The following is a 19,442-nucleotide window of genomic DNA, read 5'->3' on the forward strand; positions in this document are numbered from 1 at the left end:
GTAGATAATTGAGGGTAAGCAAGAATCTGAGATGGATGAGACGTGGAAAGGTAGGTATGCTTATGTATCATATCGTATTGGGGTTTTAGTCTGTCAGTGCAGAAGGGAGTCATTACATTACTGTAGGCAAGGGAATGAGTCACATGATCTGATTAGCATTTTAGAAAGATAGTTACTGTGGTTTTGTGGGATTCAGGCTAGAGGAGATGAAGCTGCAAGGAGACTTCTTAGAAGACTAGTCCAGGATTTAATAATGATAGTGAAAAAAGCTAACATTTATTGAGCACTTTTGTGAGAGGCACTGATGTAAGCTTTTACTGTCTCATTTCATACAATTTTAACTATGGCCATGGCACGTACTATCATTGAAAAGTAGTGTACACTTTGGAAAACTGAAGTCTGGCATGGTTAGATAATTTGCCTAAGGTCACAAAGATGACATGTGTTGGAAACCAGATTTTAACAAAGGCTGATGGATTGCAAATAATAGTTTTAATTATTATGCCACAATGCCTTCTAAGAAGTTTTTCATAATGGTGGCTGACATTTGAATGTTAACTTTATAGAAGTACTTTGCTCAACCGTTTACATTATTTCATCTAATCCAAATGACAGATGATGGATATGCAGTTGAGGGCTGTGGCGGTGGGCATGGAAGCAAGGGGCTTCAGGCAGGACTGGTGTGCCCTGGAGACATACTCACTTTGGGAGGATGAATCCAGTTTTCTAACTGGGACTACCGGGTGACATTCATGAGGATTGGGAAGAGGAGTAGGAAGAGGTTTTGTCAGGAATTTCTGAGTTGGTTTTGGGCACGTGAAGCGTGAGGAACCAGAAGCACATCCACGTGGAGATGTCCAGTAGGGATTTGGAATCAGGAGTCACTGGCGTGGGGGTGGACGTGGAGGCCAGACACCAGGATAATGAACACACAAGAATTCCTCTCCATGGAGCGTGGCCCAGATGGTGGCATCAGTACTTGTTAGTTGTATGTGCTTGTTATGTGTGAGCATGACCCAGTGGGAGGGTTGACTGTCTTTGAGCCATCTCACACTCTGCCTACCCACCCCAACTCTTGCTCCTGTATTTGCTCTCCTGAAATCTCTAGGAGAAAGACTTCCCATCCTGCTCTCCTCTGAGCCAACTGCTGGCTTCTTAAACGGCTCTCTTCTAAATAATGGGCAGAGCTGCCAGATACTTACAGTATTGTAGATACTCTTGTAATGGTTTATGGCTGCTGCTGGTTATTGTCATAACATATTTTAGCTGATGTTATTTTTAATTAAAATGTACACCCTCAGGCTGTACAAAGGGGACTCTTGTAGCAGTGTAATCTCTGCAACAAATCTTAGAGGGTGAAAATAGAAGCTTGCAAATTTGGTTGCAGAGGGAAAGAGGATGTTGCAGTAAATGCCTTGGAGAAGGTCCAAAATTTTAAAGCAAAGAAAGTGGTTCCTATCCAGCTGTAAAATAAAAATTGTATGCATGACGCCTGTCTTGCAGTTTTGGAAATCACTAATCTTTTAAGAAAATACTGGTTATAGATATTATTAAATGCCAGAGGTAGCATTTAGCATCTACTGTTCTTTGATGTTGCCAAGCTACTTTGAAGGGAACTTGGGTTTTGGCTTTTTTTTTTTCTCTCTTATGCTCTGTCAGCAGAGTAGGTTCTAAATCCCTAAAATCTTTGCCATTCTTTAGGCCCCTTAAGACCAAAGGTTGTGGGTGCCTGGGTGGCTCAGTCATTAAGCGTCTGCCTTCGGCTCAGGTCATGATCCCAGGGTCCTGGGATCGAGTCCTACATCGGGCTCCCTGCTCGGCAAGAAGCCTGCTTCTCCCTCTCCCATTCCCCCTGCTTGTGTTACTGCTCTCGCTATCTCTCTCTGTGTCAAATAAATAAATAAAATCTTAAAAAAAAAAAAAAAGACCAAAGGTTGTGTCTTGTTCACCTATGTGTCCATCCAAGTGCTTCCTATGGAATGTTCTAGAAACAATTTCTATGTCAAAATGGACTCTTTCCAAATTTTCCATCACTGTTTATCCACACAGCAATTAGTGGTTATTTTTGGCTGCTAGGAGGCATATTTACTGCAACATTGTGCTTTTAGCCCCAGTGAGTAAAGTCTTATGTAATTTTATTTTAAGCTTATATTCACAGTTTTATTTTTCACCACAAAGGTTATTTGTCCTACAACAACATCATTTCTTTTTCTTCCTCTTAAGACCTTAAGAACTTGTCTACACAGCTATTTATAATTTCCGTCAGACTTATGACAAAGATTTAAGAGAAACCTTCAGAAGCCTTTTTCCATCTGAGTTATGGAAGGGTGTCAACCAGTGACTGACATTCGAGGGGTACATTTCTTAGTAGAGGCTTGCTTGTCCTTGGGGAGGAGCCAGTGGAGATGCTGGAGGTCATGTTGGTCTTCCTCAGCAGCGACCACCCATACAAAAGGGAACATTCTCACTAGGGGATTCATTCAGAGTGCTAGAGGACACTTGCAGGTTTTGCATTAACTTTTGGCTGTCTCTACACCTACATGCTTTCATGTCATCACTGCTTTTGGTCACCAAGTCTTTTCAGCTGGTGTGGGCCATACAGCATGTTGGGGTATCCTTTAGTGTGCTCAGTGATTTGCTTCATGGAGAGAGGGTTGCAGGCTTTCCTACTTCATGTGTCCTGGAAACCTTCAAATTTTCAAGTGCACAGACCAAATCTATATCTGCATCTTATCGGAGGAAGGAGAATGGGGGTGTTCCCTGCCTAGAGAGAAACTGTACTATGAAATACCATGCTGACTTTTGTACTTACTCCTCAAGGATTTACTTCCATCACCTCACACATCTTTTATTTTGTCCTCCTCTCATAGTTGAAACCAGAACTGATGCCCTTAAATCTAACAAGCATCTAGTTGAGTCTAGATGGTTGCAGCTTTCAGTTTCATGAAAACTTTCCTTTGTGGAGTCATGGACATTGAGTTTTATGAGATGCATTTTGCTTGTAAGGAAAATTTCATATCCCCTAGTGACAAAAGCCAAGACACCAACTGGGCCAGGTCTCAGCTTCCAGCCGGTAGGGAGGGTTTGGTGCCAGAGGGGGAGCTTCTCCAAGTCACCAGCCAAAGAATGCATTATGGACTCTTCTCAGCCCTGCGCTGTCTCCACCCAGCACGCACTGTCCCCTCCATGGTTTGAAGGAGGAGCAGAGCAGAGACTGGAAAAGACTTGGTGATACTTTCCATCTCCGTGTTGCACAAGGACACTTTATATCCTTCCTGCTATTTAACAACCATAGTTTTTGCAACACGCACCAAATGTACATCTAATGGAAATTCTGACCCGCAGAGTTAAGAACTCTAAGCTTTCTGAGAGTTCTGATTTAAAACTGTATATGTTGCTTTTTTTTTTTTTTTAAGATTTTGTTTATTTGACAGAGAGAGACACAGCGAGAGAGGGAACACAAGCAGGGAGAGTGGGAGAGGGAGAAGCAGGCTTCCCACTGGGCAGGGAGCCCAATGCGGGGCTCGATCCCAGGACCCTGGGATCATGACCTGAGCCGAAGGCAAACACTTAACCGACTGAGCCACCCAGGCACCCCAAAAACTGTATATATAGCTTTTAATAACTTTAGAAAAAGAAAAACTTTTTCTTTCTTTTTTCTTTTGAAAACAGGCCACTTAAACTACTTCCAGCTGTTTTGCCTTAGAATCCTGTTAATTTTGCTTCAGCCTACTTCTGTGGAAGGCTTTATTTCTTATATTTAAAGTCATTTAGGATTAATTTTATTTTTTGAGCTCCATAGTCTTATGGACGAGTTATTTTGTGTATTTACGGTTCTGTACTGCATCATACGTGATGGCATACATAATAGAACACATTACTATTGTTGTTTTCAGAATAGGACACCTTGTTGATTTTTTTCAAGACTCAGTATCTGCCATTATCATGAAAATAATAGAAAATGCACAATGTAATCAGATACGTTAGAGACCCTCACAGGGCAGTTGTGAATACAGATGCAAGTAACAGTCGTGACTTCACGATTTTTCCTTCAATGATTAGTGGGTAACTCAAGGTTTTTCTGTCTTAGAAAAGTAGGGGACACAGGAAGGGGTACCTCACCCATGTCTATCCAACCAGAGTTGTTTTTCTCCAATACTAGGCATGCAAGAAGCCTCGATGAAGCTCACTGAGTCACTGCATGAAGTCTACGAGCCTGACTGGTATGGGCGGGAAGATGTGAAGATGGTTGGCGAGGTAAGAGCCAGGATCACAGACCACAGGAGGCCTGGGGCACTTCTGCCAGGGTTCCAGCACATTCTGCTAAATCATGATGGGGCACCATGTACCCAGAAGACACCGTACTGTTCTGCCATCCAGATCAGCCCAAACTCATACTGATTAGTGAGCCATTATAAAACTAGAGGTATAGAGCTGTGCATTAAAGGTGATTTTTTTTTTTCCAAATAAGAATAGTGTTTTCCCAGCCCTTTCTACACATCTTAGCTCATCTCAGCAGCAGAACTGGCCCAGGGCATGATTATGTACGAACTTCACCCCTGCACCCCTGCTCCCCCCATCCTGTCTTGAAAGCAGGGTTAGGAGGTGTGAAAAGCATCTATTTCACTTCAGTGCCACTGGTCCATTCGCTGGTCTGCAGAGCCTAAGGACAGATGTGGTCAGCCTACTAATAGGAATGTAACTTCCAGAAGCCTTTGTCCCTAGACATGTCTTAACACCTGTAATCCAATTTGCAGCCGAGGGCCATCTGGCTGGTGAGAAGTGAGAAAGTGGGTATTTTCCACTTTGCAGAAGGCCTAATGGGGTAGAGACCAGGAGTGACCTCTGTATGATATTGGGTGAGTTCTTCAACTTCTCAGGCTTTAGCTTCCTCATCTTCAGAATGAGAATAAGAATTGTACCAACTAACACATCTAAAGCCTGTGTATTCACATTATTGGCATGATGCTCAGCACATGTAATTATTACTGGTGTTAGCAAACGGCCTGTCAGGGCTTCTTTCTTGTCCAAGGTCTTTGTTAATGAGCGGTGTTTGTCATGACCACTTGACATGAGCTCATTGATGCACATTGAGGCACAGAAGACCTAAGGGGTAGGGCCTCCCTGGCTCGAGAGAAGGTCTGATGTGTGATGCACTGACCATCTATGCGATCTTTGGAAAGATGGGTTAACAGTGCAGCCCCAGGCTGTTCCGTGAAAATTCTGACATCCCCACATTGATCTTCATAATCTTTTTAAGAGAAAAAAAAGCCCAGAGATGTATTTATGAGAAAAGTTCTTCTCACCTTTCTTCTATATAAAGACACTGTATCAACATCACGTTCTTAAATGCTTACCTCATATTATACATTTCTGATGAATGGTGTATGATTAAAAATCCATCAAGAAAGGAATTTTTAAGGGAAACTTACATTAATAGCTTTTCAGAGCACCAGGTTACCTTGTGTATGGGACAGATGCCACTGTTGCCATTTGTTCCTTCAGAAAATGACTGCTGTCCCAACTTGGTCCTTGGAGGGCCTACCAGGATTTTTGGAACTTTTAGTTGCAGATCCAAATATGGGCTCTTCTGCTGGTGAAGGAGCTGAACACTCCATGTTCAGAGCATCTATTCACATCAGAAGATGAGCCTTTTCATATGGAGGATTTAAATTTTTTTGTTAGCATAAATTTCTTGAATTGGGATCTGTAACAATGAGGATCCGTATTTGAAGTGTGAAAAAGAAACAAAAGCAAGTAAGCCCCCCAAAGTGGCTTTCCAAAGATAGAAAGTTATCTCTCTCTCTCTCTCGTAAAAGACTTTGGAGTGAGCAGCCCAGGTATGGGGACATCAGGGGCCCATGTTTGCCATCCTTGCTGTTTCATCCACGTTCAGTATTACTCTCTGAGCACTGGCCATCAGCTCTCATTTTGGCACTCCAGTCGGCAAAAGGAGGAAGCAGGGAAGACTAAACTCATTTTAGGGACACTTCCTGAAAGTTCATCCCTTTGCCCAGACCTTAGCTGTGACACAGGCTGGAAAATGTAGTCTGTATCCTCGGTAGCCTATACTGTTGATTAGAACTGGTAGCCAAGGCTAGGTTGGTTCCTGTGGAACTAAGTGGGCTGGGAGAGGCTTGTGGGAGACAATCACAAAGCTGAAGAAAGTCAACTGTTGTCTTAAATTCATTATTATAGTAACTGTTTATAGTGGGTGCACCACACTTGTCGCCGCATACAGAAAATTCTGACTGACATTTCCACAGCTTTTTGGCATTAGAGTCTCTTCTGATTTGTTTAGTGTATATTTATCTGGGGTCATTGTTACCCTGTTAGCATTTTGTTCTCTCATTTATCTATTTATCTATTCTCCTCTGGTCAAAATGACAAGACAGAAAAAATTACCTCAAAAAAAAGAACAAGAGGCAGTACTGACCGTCAGGAACCTAATCAATATGGACATTAGTAAGATGTCAGAACTAGAGTTCAGAATGACGATTTTAAAGATACTAGCTGGGATTGAAAAAAGCATGGAAGATATTAGAGAAACCCTTTCTGGAGAAATAAAAGAATCTAAACCAAGTCGAAACTAAACTAAACTAAACTAAAATCTAACCCAAGTCGAAATTAAAAAGGCTATTAATGAGGTGCAATAAAAAATGGAGGCTCTCACTGCTAGGATAAATGAGGGAGAACAGAGAATTAGTGATACAGAAGACCAAATGATGGAAAAAAAAGAAGCTGAGAAAAAGAGAGATAAACAACTACTGGATCACAAGGAAAGAATTCGAGAGATAAGTGATACCATAAGAGGAAACAATATTAGAATAATTGGGATCCCAGAAGAAGAAGAAAGAGAGAGAGGGACAGAAGGTATATTGGAGCAAATTATAGCAGAGAACTTCCCTAATTTGGGGAAGGAAACAGGCATCAAAATCCAGGAGGCACAGAGAACCCCCATCAAAATCAATAAAAATAGGTCAACACCCCGACATCTAATAGTGAAACTTACAAGTCTCAGAGACAATGAGAAAAACTGAAAGCAGCTCCGGAGAAGAGATTTGTAACCTACAATGGTAGAAACATTAGACTGGCAACAGACCTATCCACAGACACCTGGCAGGACAGAAAGGACTGGCAGGATCTATTCAGAGCACTAAATGAGAAAAATATGCAGCCAAGAATACTATATCCAGCTAGGCTGTCACTGAAAATAGAAGGAGAGAGGAAAAGCTTCCAGGACAAACAAAAACTGAAGGAATTTGTAAACAAGAAACCAGCCCTACAAGAAATACTGAAAGGGGTCCTCTAAGCAAAGGGAGAGCCTAAAAGTAACATAGACCAGAAAGGAACACAGATAATATACAGTAACAGGCACCTTACAGGCAATACAATGGCACTAAATTCATATCTTTCAGTAGTTACCCTGAATGTAAATGGGCTAAATGCCCCAATCAAAAGACACAGGCTATCAGATTGGATAAAAACACAAGACCCATCGATATGCTGTCTGCAAGAGACTCATTTTAGACACAAAGACGCCCCCAGATTGAAAGTGAGGGGGTGGAAAACCATTTACCATGCTAATGGACACCAAAAGAAAGCTGGGGTGGCAATCCTTATATCAGACAAATTAGATTTTAAACCAAAGACTGTAATAAGAGATGAGGAAGGACAATATATCCTATTTAAAGGTCTATCCAACTAGAAGATTTAACAATTGTAAATATCTATGCCCCTAACATGGGAGCAGCCAATTATATAAGGCAATTAATAACAAAAGCAAAGAAATACATCAACAACAATACATAATAGTGGGGGACTTTAACACTCCCCTCACTGAAATGGACAGATCGTCTAAGCAAAAGATCAACAAGGAAATAAAGACTTTAAATGACACACTGGACCAGATGGACTTCACAGATATATTCAGAACATTCCATCCCAAAGCAACAGAATACACATTCTTCTCTAGTGCCCATGGAACATTCTCCAGAATAGATCACATCCTAGGTCACAAATCAGGTCTCCACTGGTGCCAAAAGATTGGGATCATTCCCTGCCTATTTTCAGACCACAGTGCTTTGAAACTAGAACTCAATCACAAGAGGAAAGTCAGAAAGAACTCAAATACATGGAGAGTAAAGAGCATCCTACTAAAGAATGAATGGGTCGGGCGCCTGGGTGGCTCAGTTGGTTAAGCGACTGCCTTCGGCTCAGGTCATGATCCTGGGGACCCGGGATCGAGTCCCGCATCGGGCTCCCTGCTCAGCAGGGAGTCTGCTTCTCCCTCTGACCCTAACCCCTCTCATGCTCTCTCTCTATCTCATTCTCTCTCTCAAATAAATAAATAAAATCTTTAAAAAAAAAAAAAAAAGAATGAATGGGTCAACCAGGAAATTAAAGAATTTAAAAAATTCATGGAAACCAATGAAAATGAAAACACAACTGTTCAAAATCTTTGGATGCAGCAAAGGCAGCTCTAAGAGGAAAGTATATAGCAATACAAGCCTTTCTCAAGAAACAAGAAAGGTCTCAAATACACAACCTAACCCTACACCTAAAGAGCTGAAGAAAGAACAGCAAATAAAGCCTAAACCCAGCAGGAGAAGAGAAATTATAAAGATCAGAGCAGAACTCAATGAAATAGAAACCAAAAGAACAGTAGAACAGATCAACGAAACTAGGAGCTGGTTCTTTGAAAGAATTAACAAGATTGATAATCTCCTGGCCAGACTTATCAAAAAGAAAAGAGAAATGACCCAAATTAATAAAATCATGAATGAAAGAGGAGAGATCACAACCAACACCAAAGAAATACAAACAATTATAAGAACATATGATGAGCAACTCTATGGCGGCAAATTAGATCATCTGGAAGAAATGGATGCATTCCTAGAGATGTATCCACTACCAAAACTGAACCAGGAAGAAATAGAAAACCTGAAGAGACCTACAACTACTAAGGAAATTGAAGCAGTCATCAAACATCTCCCAACAAACAAAAGCCCAGGGCCAGATGGTTTCCCAGGGGAATTCTACCAAACATTTCAAGAAGAATTAATATCTATTCTTCTGAAACTGTTCCAAAAAATAGAAATGGAAGGAAAACTTCCAAACTCGTTTTATGAGGCCACCATTACCTTGATCCCCAAACCAAAGACTCCATCAAAAAGGAGAATTACAGACCAATATCCTTGATGAACATGGATGCAAAAATTCTCACCAAAATACTAGCCAATAGGATCCAACAGTACATTAAAAGGATTATTCACCACGACCTAGTGGGATTTATCCCTGGACTGCAAGGTTGGTTCAACATCCGCAAATCAATCAATGTGATACAATACATTAATAAAAGAAAGAACAGGAATCATATGATCCTCTCAATAGATGCAGAAAAAGCATTTGACAACGTACAGCATCCTTTCTTGATTAAAACTCTTCAGAGTATAGGGATAGAGGATACATACCTCAATATCATAAAAGCCATCTATGAAAAACCCACAGCAAATATCATTCTCATTGGGGAAAAACTGAGAGCTTTCCCCCTAAGGTCAAGAACATTGCAGGGATGTCCACTATCACCACTGGTATTCAACATAGTATTAGAAGTCCTAGCCACAGCAATCAGACAACAAAAAGAAATAAAAGGCATCCAAATCGGCAAAGAAGAAGTCAAGCTCTCACTCTTTGCAGATGATATGATACTTTATGTGGAAAACTCAAAAGACTCCACCCCAAAACTGTTAGAACTCATACAGGAATTCAGTAAAGTGGCAGGATATAAATCAATGCACAGAAGTCAGTGGCATTCCTATACACCAACCACAAGACAGGAGAAAGAGAAATCAAGGAGTCGATCCCATTTACAATTGCACCCAAAACCGTAAGATACCTAGGAATAAATCTAACCAAAGAGGCAAAGGATTTGTACTCAGAAAACTATAAAATACTCATGAAAGAAATTGAGGAAGACACAAAGAAATGGAAAAACGTTCCATGCTCATGGATTGGAAGAACAAATATTGTGAAGATGTCAGTGCTACTTAGAGCAATCTACACATTTAAGGCAATCCCTATCAAAACACCATCCACTTTTTTCAAAGAAATGGAACAAGTAATCCTAAAATTTGTATGGAACCAGAAATATCCCGAATAGCCAGAGGAATGTTGAAAAAGAAAAGCAAAGCTGGTGGCATCACAATTCTGGACTTCCAGCTCTATTACAAAGGTGTCATCATCAAGACAGTATGGTACTGACACAAATACAGACATATTGATCAATGGAACAGAATAGAGAGCCCACAAATGGACCCTCAACTCTATGGTCAACTCATCTTCGACAAAGCAGGAAAGAACGTCCAATGGAAAAAAGGGGGAATGTTGGGAAAATTGGACAGCCACATGCAGAAGAATGAAACTGGACCATTTCCTTACACCACACACAAAAATAATCTCAAAGTGGTTGAAGGACCTAAATATGAGACAGGACTCCATCAAAATCCTAAAGGAGAACACAGGCAGCAACCTCTTCGACCTCAGCCGCAGCAACTTCTTTCTAGAAACATGGCCAAAGGCAAGGGAAGCAAGGGCAAAAATGAACTATTGGGACTTCATCAAGATAAAAAGCTTTTGCACAGCAAAAGAAACAGTTCACAAAACCAAAAGACAACCGACAGAATGAGAGAAGATATTTGCAAATGACATATCAGATAAAGGGCTGGTATCCAAAATTTATAAAGAACTTATCAAACTCAACACCCAAAGAACAAATGATCCAATCAAGAAATGGGCAGAAGACATGAACAGACTTTTACAAAGAAGACATCCAAATGGCCAACAGACACATGAAAAAGTGCTCAACATCGCTCGGCATCAGGGAAATCCAAATCAAAACCTCAGTGAGATACCACCTCACACCAGTCAGAATGACTAAAAATGACAGATGTTGGCAAGGATGTGGAGAAAGGGGAACTGTCCTACACTGTTGGTGGGAATGCAAGCTGGTGCAACCACTCTGGAAAACAGTATGGAGGTTCCTCAAAAAGTTGAAAATAGAGCTACCATACGACCCAGTAATTGCACTACTGGGTATTTATCCCAAAGATACAAATGTAGGGATCCGAAGGGGTACATGCACCCCGATGTTTATGGTAGCAATGTCCACAATAGCCAAACTATGGTTAGAGTCAAGATGTCCATCAACAGATGAATGGATAAAGAAGATGTGGTATATATATATACAATGGAATATTATGCAGCCATCAAAAGGAATGAAATCTTGCCATTTGCAATGACATGGATAGAACTAGAGGGTATTATGCTGAGCAAAATAAGGCAATCAGAGAAAAACATGTATCATGATCTCACTGATACAAGGAATTCTTAATCTCAGGTAACAAACAGTTTTCTGGAGTGGTGGGGGGTGGGAGGGATGGGGTGGCTAGGTGATAGACATTGGGGAGGGTATGTGCTATGGTGAGCACTGTGAATTGTGTAAGACTGTTGAATCACAGACCTGTATCTCTGAAACAAATAATACAGTATATGTTAAAAAGAAAGAAGATAGTAGGGAGGGAAAAATGAAGGGGGGGACATCGGAGCCGGAGACGAACCATGAGAGACTATGGACTCTGAGAAACAAACTGAGGATTCTAGAGGGGAGGGGATCGGGGGATGGGTTAGCCTGGTGTTGGGTATTAAAGAGGGCACGTACTGAATGGAGCACTGGGTATTATACGCAAACAATGAATCATAGAATATTACATCAAAATCTAATGATGTGATGTATGATGATTAACATAACATAATAAAAAAAATAAGTTGTAGCCAAATTCCCTTGAAATTTTATTGTATTATTAAATAATCCACGTTTTTTTTTCTAACATCTATTATCCAAGGAAGTACTTTTTATCTAATTTTATCATTCCTGATTTTTTTTAGAGGTTCGGTGAAAAGTATCCAATTAAAAACGTTCAGCAGTTATCTCTTTATTTCTCTTCTTCTTTTAGAAATGTGATGTCCTATGGGAAGACTTTCATCAAAAACTAGTGGATGGGTCCTTGCTGACACTGGATACCTATCTGGGCCAATTTCCTGACATAAAGGTATTTTACTTTTTGTCTATAAAGGGAAGAATTGAATGGTTCTATGTACTTATTGAAACATGGGCAAGAGATCAGTCGAATTCAGAGTCCTCAAACTGACATCAAACACGGTCACTTTTCATTTATTTAAGCATGGAAATTTTATCTTTTTCCTATCTTTTGAAATGAAATGTAGCCACAGAATTCACATTTTCCCCTTTAGTGAACTGCTTCAGCTTTCGTTTCTCTATAGACATCTTTTTAATACTCTAGATATAAAATTGCAAACCAGATACCAAAAATTCCAGTCTTTGTGTTCCAACCTTTTTATTGTGTAGAATTTGATAAGAATTTTCATTAGAATAAACAGCAGTTTCCAAGAAAGGAGAAACTTCATTGCAAACCTGAGAGCAAGATTCAATCTTTCCTTGTTTACTGTTCAGAGCACACCTGCATATGTTTTCTCTCCTTAAAATTTCCTGGTTTAGATTGAACTGTTAAGATAGAAGCATTTCAAATACATTTGCAGCTGGGTCTAAAAATATCTCATCTAAAATATTTGTCTTATTTGACACTTGGATTCATTGATGGGAAATACATAAGCGGAGGATTGAACATCATAGATTTAGAATTGACCTTGGAGGTAAAGATGGTTTTTAAACCATCAGGGCTGTACATTGCACATGGTAGCATGAATAGATCTGCACCCAGTTGTTTTTCCTGCTCAAGGAGGAATACCAGGTAAGTACCACGGTGCTGCCCTTCTTATAGGGTGAAGGAGGCCATGAACCAGCATCCATCCATCTGCAGAGCCTTAATTAGGTGACTTCTGATGTGAAGCTCCACTTTGCTCTGGCCTGCTTTGTAGCCATTGCCAAACACCAGGACACTAGCTGCAGTAATGTTCACTGACCTTGGCCATGAAACATAGTGAAGCTTCTCAGCCAGAGCAGCACTCTTGTAAATGATGTCAATTTCCTTGGTCCCATACATAATACCTAAACTAATTGGCCAACATCCCAATGTGTTTTGGGACACAGGGGCACCATATAAAAAGCCTCAGTGGACCAGACTAGGTACATTCATTAGCCCTGGTGGCAGAATGTCACAGAGAACAAATCCAAACGATAGATTCTCAATGACGTTATCATAATAGGTAGGAGAGCACTTTCATGAGCCATTGCATGATTGTGTCTTCATTAAAAGGTGTAAGTTGGTTTTTTAAAACTTTCTGAGAGATTTAAAAATTAAATTGAAAAAATTTTAGGATTCTCTGAGGCTGCCATGCACTAGCCTATAGGGAATGTGTCTTGGGATATCTTCAGATTATTTGGTGGACAGTCACATTTTGTCTTAGAATTTGTAACATTTGTGGAGCAGAGAGTCTCAGAATCATTATCACACTTCAGAATATCATTTGTTGCGTGGTAATTTAATCTCCATAAAAATCAGTCCCTAATAAATCAGAAGGGAATATGGGAAAACTTTGACCTCATACTTGAAAATTTCAAAGCAGTTTGCAACTAGTCTAAATTATTCATATAATATACATTAAGAGTATTAAGCAAATGAAGGCTGTGATTGACCAGAGAAGAACACATTTGAAAAGTTGTTCAGCTTCAGGAACAAAGACTTAGTATCATCAGAAAAATGTGGAGTATCTTGGTTGTTACGGTACTGCCCAGCCATAGTAATTTGGAAATTGGCCATATTCTCTAGGAGCATATAATTTTAGAAGACAAATACACCCAGAAGTACCTGCATTGAAACATAGATTAAAATAAAATCATGATGGCGGCACCTGGGTGGCTCAGTTGGTTAAGCGTCTAACTCTTGGTTTGAGCTCAGGTCATGATCTCAGAGTCATGAGATCAAGCCCCATGTTGGACTCCATGCTCAGTGGGGAGTCTGCTTGTGGATTCTCTCCTTCTTCCTCTGCCCTTCTGCCTACTCATGCTCTCTCTCTTCTCTCTCTGTCTCTCTCTAAAAGTAAATAAATATTTAAATTAACTAATTAAATAAAATCATGATGGATGATATTGACTGTCTCGTTTGTTCCACATCAGAAAGATGAAGAACTCAGTAGAACTTTTGCTTAAGCAATTCTTTTCTTGAGGTCCATGGTTGAGGTCATGCACAAAGATGATCCTCCAGTGACTGAACCATCTTTACACTAGAGATTTGGGAATAATGTCATCTAGCTGGGTGCTTTAAAATAAGTAAAATATATGTCATGGTGTTGCCTGTGTCATGGAAAGAGGCTGAAATAATCTCCCTTTCTCTGAAGTCACATTTAGAATAGCATTTCAACCAAGGTGGACAATTGTGAAACCATTTCATATGACAAAGAGTTGAGGACACAGCAGTGTTGAACTAGGAAAGGAAGCTATTTGGAATTAAGGAGTAGACACAGTAGCTGTTTCTAATATTTGAAAGACATTTTTTCTGTGAAGATACACTTAAGTTATTCTGTGTCTTTAAGTATTCTGTCTGTCTGAATGGAAGGTAGAAGTGGATGTAGACTCTATCACTTTGTCAAGTTAGTGCTGAATAATTATGTAATGAATGGGTTATTGATGGAAAGAAAGCTAATGATTAAAAATACTCTGTGGAGAATTTTCAAAGTGTGGAACACAACTGACTTCCCTGACTTCCATTAAAACCAAACAGTCCATGTGTAGTTAACACGTCAGGCAAATTTCCAAATATTTACTGGTGCTCACCAGCAAGGACTATGAAGTGCCATCATGAGGGAATGATGTTTGACTTTTCCAACTGTGATTGGCAGGGTACCCGGTGTTATAGTTCTTATTACACAGCCCTGACATCTAAAATCAATGTTATAATAAGAGCCAGCTTGTCATCAACCCAGGCAGGCTTACAGCTGTGAGCAGTTATTGTAAAATGTAGTTTAGATTCTATCTTGGCAGCCATGCATAAGCACCTAAACATATATTTACAGCAGTGTGCCAAAGTGAATTCCAAGTTGGGGTTATTATTGACATTTAAAAAAAATACAATAAATTAATTTTTTTTACTGTATAAGGTCAGTGTGCAGTGGGAAATTTTAAGAAATTTCAGTTGAACCATATCATTAAACTCTTCACTGTTAAACTAGTAAATTTACTTAATTAAATTTATTACTGGAAGGTTAAATAAGAATTGTGTTATTTCCCATATAAAAGCTAAGGTCGATTAACTCTACCCTTACTTAGAAGATTTGATTCTTTCTTCCAAGTTTTTCAAGTATCAGATAGGTAAGGAAATAAGATTGATTTGTATTTCCAACACAAAATTGTGTGAATCAAAATGAGTGATGGCCTTCAAAACAGGCCCTTCTACTATGGTAAGCCCTGCTCTATAATTGAGTTGTCAGTTACCCAAGAAAATGAGTCACATTATTTATTTCACTTCTTGTTTTTGAACAAAAAAAGATGACCCAGTGTACTCTTCCACCTTATTCCCAGGCTTGGAAGTCATTGAATTTTGGCCCTTTTCAAAAAAATCGCATTCATCTTCAAAGAATCAAGATTGGCTTCTTGGAAGATACTAAAGAAGAGTTCCCCACCCCAGCCCCTCCCCTACAAGTCCATGAAGCAGAGCTTTATCAGAGATACACAGAGTTACACAAGTCCACTGCTTCAAGGAACAGTGTTCCTTTGAGGGTAGTAATTAGATGTTTGCTAGAAATAATGAGTTGGTCACCTCATAGGCACGCTCTCCCCACTAGAGTGCCCTGAAGGGCCTCCCTGCATCCTGCCTAGACTAATTCATTCCATATCTTTAAGGAAATGTGAGTCATCCATGCTTTCCACTAACATCAGTTGGAAGTGGTAGGTGTAGAGGGTGAAGAGATTGGAAGCAGCTAAATGAGAGTAAGTGCCCCAACCCACCTCTCATCCATCCCAAAGCGGGTGTAGAGGAATAGCATAGAGTGACAGGTGGTAATTGAATGTTGGGGTAGGTCTGAGAAATATGGGAGCAGTTAAGAGGACTAACCAAGAGTCAGGAGGAGGGCTGGGACTGGATGAGGCAGGTGAGGGCACTAGAGTTCAAGATACAAGGAGGCACCTACTCTTGGTTGCTGACCCCGCAGGTATGTGTCCCTGAGAATAAGGGCCTTCTTAGATGTTGTGCCCTAGGTGTCTCATGTGCCTCATTCTACTCCTGGTACTGGTTGGTGTGGGGTGGGAGGGTTGGCTGACATCTAATTCATCTTTGCCACAGACTTTCTGAGCAATTCTGGACAAGTAGAAGTTAATCTCATGCAACTGGAGATTCTCTACATGTAAAATGGGAATAATCCCTGCAATACCCATACTGTAGGTTGCTGAGGATCTGTGAGTTGTGACTGTGTTTGTATGCCATAAACATGCTAGTGTTGTTTTCTTCTTCCTACCATATAAAACTTAAAAGTTTTTTAAGGGTCTTCTCCTGTAGTAGTTCTCCAATTGGACTGGCTGGGTGTAACTGAACCACTAGGGGTCTTTTCAAAAAGGCCAAATGCATGGGCCTTGCATCAGACTAATTAAATTTGCTTATTATTTGCTTATTAGTTATACCTCCTTTTTTAAGATTTATTTATTTGAGAGAGAGTGCATGCACGGGCGAGCAGGGGAGGAGGCAGGGAAGAGGGAGAGAGAATCTCAAGCAGACTTCCCACTGAGCATGGAGCCAAACACGAGGCTAGATTTCCCCACCCTGAGATCATGACCTGAGTCAAAATCAAGAGCTGGACGCTTAACCAACTGAGCCACCCAGGTGCCCCCCACTTTTGTTTTAGGTATTTATTTATTTATTTATTTATTTATTTATTTATTTATTTGAGAAAGTATACCTATTTAACTTTTTAGTGGTTGCTATACAATTTGTAACATATATCTTTAACTTTTCCTGTCTAACTTCAAATATTATCATAGCACTTTTATATAAACAATATACCTCCAGTTCTTTCTTCGCTTCCTCTGCGATTATTGTCACAAAATTTTCCTTTACATATGTTATAAACTCCACAATACATTTTTTCTGTTTCTTTTTTTTTGCTCTAGATAATCAATTACCTTTTAAAGCACTTAAAAGTAAAAAACCCAAATCATGTATATTGACCTTGAATTTTATTAATTCTGGTACTTACTTTTGTGTGTGTGTGATTCCTATGATGGCAGTGAATTCTTTCAGCTTTTGTTCGTCTGAAAAAGACTTTTTTAAAAGATTTTATTTATTTACTTAGAGAGGGCACACACAAGCAGGGGGAGGGGCAGAGGGAGAGGAAGAGAGAATCCCAAGTAGACTCTGCTGAGCACGGAGTTTGACGTGGGGCTTGATCCCATGACCGCAAGGTCATGACCTGAGCTGAAAACAAGAGTCTGATGCTTAACTAACTGAGCCACCCAGGCGCCCCAGTCTGAAAAAAAAAAAAAAAACAACAACTTTATTTCACTTTTACTGTTGGAAGGTATTTTCACTGGGAATAGAATTCTGAGTTTGCTGATTTTTCTTTTTTTTTTTTTATTTTTCAGCACTTTAAAAATGTTATGTCATTGTATTTTGGCTGCATAGTTTCTCAAGAGTAGCTTTCTGTAATCCTTGCCTTTGTTCTTTATATTTTCCTTCTTGATCTTAAGCAGTTTGGCTATGAAGTGTCTGGATGGATATTATTTAGTGTTTGCCCTTCTTGGGGTTCTGTGAGTTTCTTGGGTCTGTACTTTGATGTCATCATTATTATATAAATTTCTCAGCCAATATCTCTTTAAATATTTCTTCTGACTTAACCTCTCATCTCTTTTGGAAACTCCAGTTAGGCCATGTTGGACCATTTAATATTGTATTACAGGTTTTGTATGCTTGATTCTGTTATTTTTCAACTCTTATTTCTCTTTGTGTTTTAATAGGAATAATTTCTCTTGATACATTTTCATAGATATTTTTTTTAAGATTTTATTTATTTGACAGAGACACAGTGAGAGAGGGAACACAAGCAGGGGGAGTGGGAGAGGGAGAAGCAGGCTTCCTGCTGAGTAGGGAGCCTGATGCAGGGCTCGATCCCAGGACCCTGGGACCATGACCTGAGCCGAAGGCAGACAGTTAACGACTGAGCCACCCAGGCGCTCCATTAGTCTTGGTCGTTTTAAAATTTGTTTGGTATTTCCAGCATCTGGGTCATGTCTGAGTCTGGTTCAGTTGATTGCTTTATCTTTTCTCATGGGTTTTCTTTGTGTGTGTGTTTCATAATTTTAGACTGAATCCCAGACATCATGTATAGTGAAGACTGAAGGAATATTAATTCCTTGAAATGGACATGCCTTTTTGTCAAGCCAGTAGTGTGGCAGTGCAAATCAATCTGATCATGAATTGAGCTGGATTTAGGTTTGTTGGTTATTATGATTTTACTATTATTACTTTCATTACAGTATGGCTTTCACATTCCTCTAGAATTGGGGTGCTAATGCCTTGTGCTTATTTTCTAACATCTATAATGTTTTCAGACTTGGGTTGAAGTCTGGTTTTTGCCTCTCCTTTGGTCCACATAAGGTAGGTCCTTGAATGCCAGAGAATTATCCTCCGTGTCCTTGTTCCCCATCAGATCTTAGTTCCTTATATGGCTGTACTGCAGAAGGGGCCTCTCTCTATACACTTGCCCTCCTTCCAGTGGCAGGCAGCTATTGCTTATTGTTGACTGTTAAACTTGTAATGGGGACACTGCTGTTTTTTGTTATACTTCCTTGGTCTGTCCTTTTTTTTTTTTTTGTAGAGAGGGAGAGAGAGCGAGACAAGACAGAGTTCTTGGCCTGTCTTAAGCAAATTCAGCCTCATATCTGTGGTTGGCTTTGGGCAGGAGTTTCCTGCCCCTGCTCAAGTGAGAACAGACCACTGCTTGTTAAAGGAGCCAGCCAGACCATGGGCCCAAGATGGTTTTATGCCCCTCCCTAATCAGTAGAGATTTTTTTCTTCTATCCTTCCTTGTGTAACAATGATATTTACATATATCATAGGGGCTAGAAGGGTTTCTTAATCCTCCCCCAGGGCCAGGTGGGTTTCTTAATCCTCCCCCAGGGCCAGATTGGTTTTGCTTCTATTCTTCTCCTTCAAGCTGTGTACCTTTGCCTGGTCTCTATGGGCTCCCTCCTTAAACAACTTAAAGCTTTTACCTTGTAAGAGAAAAAGGTGCATGAGATGGGCAGGGCTCAGTGCCCACCCTGTAGCAGCCATAGCTCACCTCATTCTCTCCTGTACTGCAAAGGAGTGTCTTCTTCCCAATGGCATCCAATGGAGGTTGAAGGGAAGAGCTTACCCATAAGTGCAATTTGCCCTTGTGTCTTAGGCACCCAGCTTTCCAAAATGATACATTAGCCC

General features: G+C 40.1%; 1 protein-coding gene across 2 annotated transcripts in view; it reads left to right on the forward strand.

Annotated features, from left to right (window-relative positions):
* Positions 1-19,442, forward strand: part of AMPH (amphiphysin) — a 278,616-nt gene that overhangs the window by 153,864 nt on the left and 105,310 nt on the right. For both annotated transcript variants that reach the window (XM_035026533.1, XM_035026534.1), the window contains exons 4-5: positions 4,163-4,257; positions 12,015-12,110. In XM_035026533.1, the coding sequence (XP_034882424.1) occupies positions 4,163-4,257; positions 12,015-12,110 (191 nt within the window). The remainder of the gene's footprint in view (positions 1-4,162; positions 4,258-12,014; positions 12,111-19,442) is intronic.

The sequence above is a fragment of the Mirounga leonina genome, unplaced genomic scaffold (genome assembly GCF_011800145.1).
Source record: "Mirounga leonina isolate KUSES-001 unplaced genomic scaffold, KU_Mleo_1.0 Mir_199, whole genome shotgun sequence".
NCBI classification, from domain to species: domain Eukaryota; kingdom Metazoa; phylum Chordata; class Mammalia; order Carnivora; family Phocidae; genus Mirounga; species Mirounga leonina.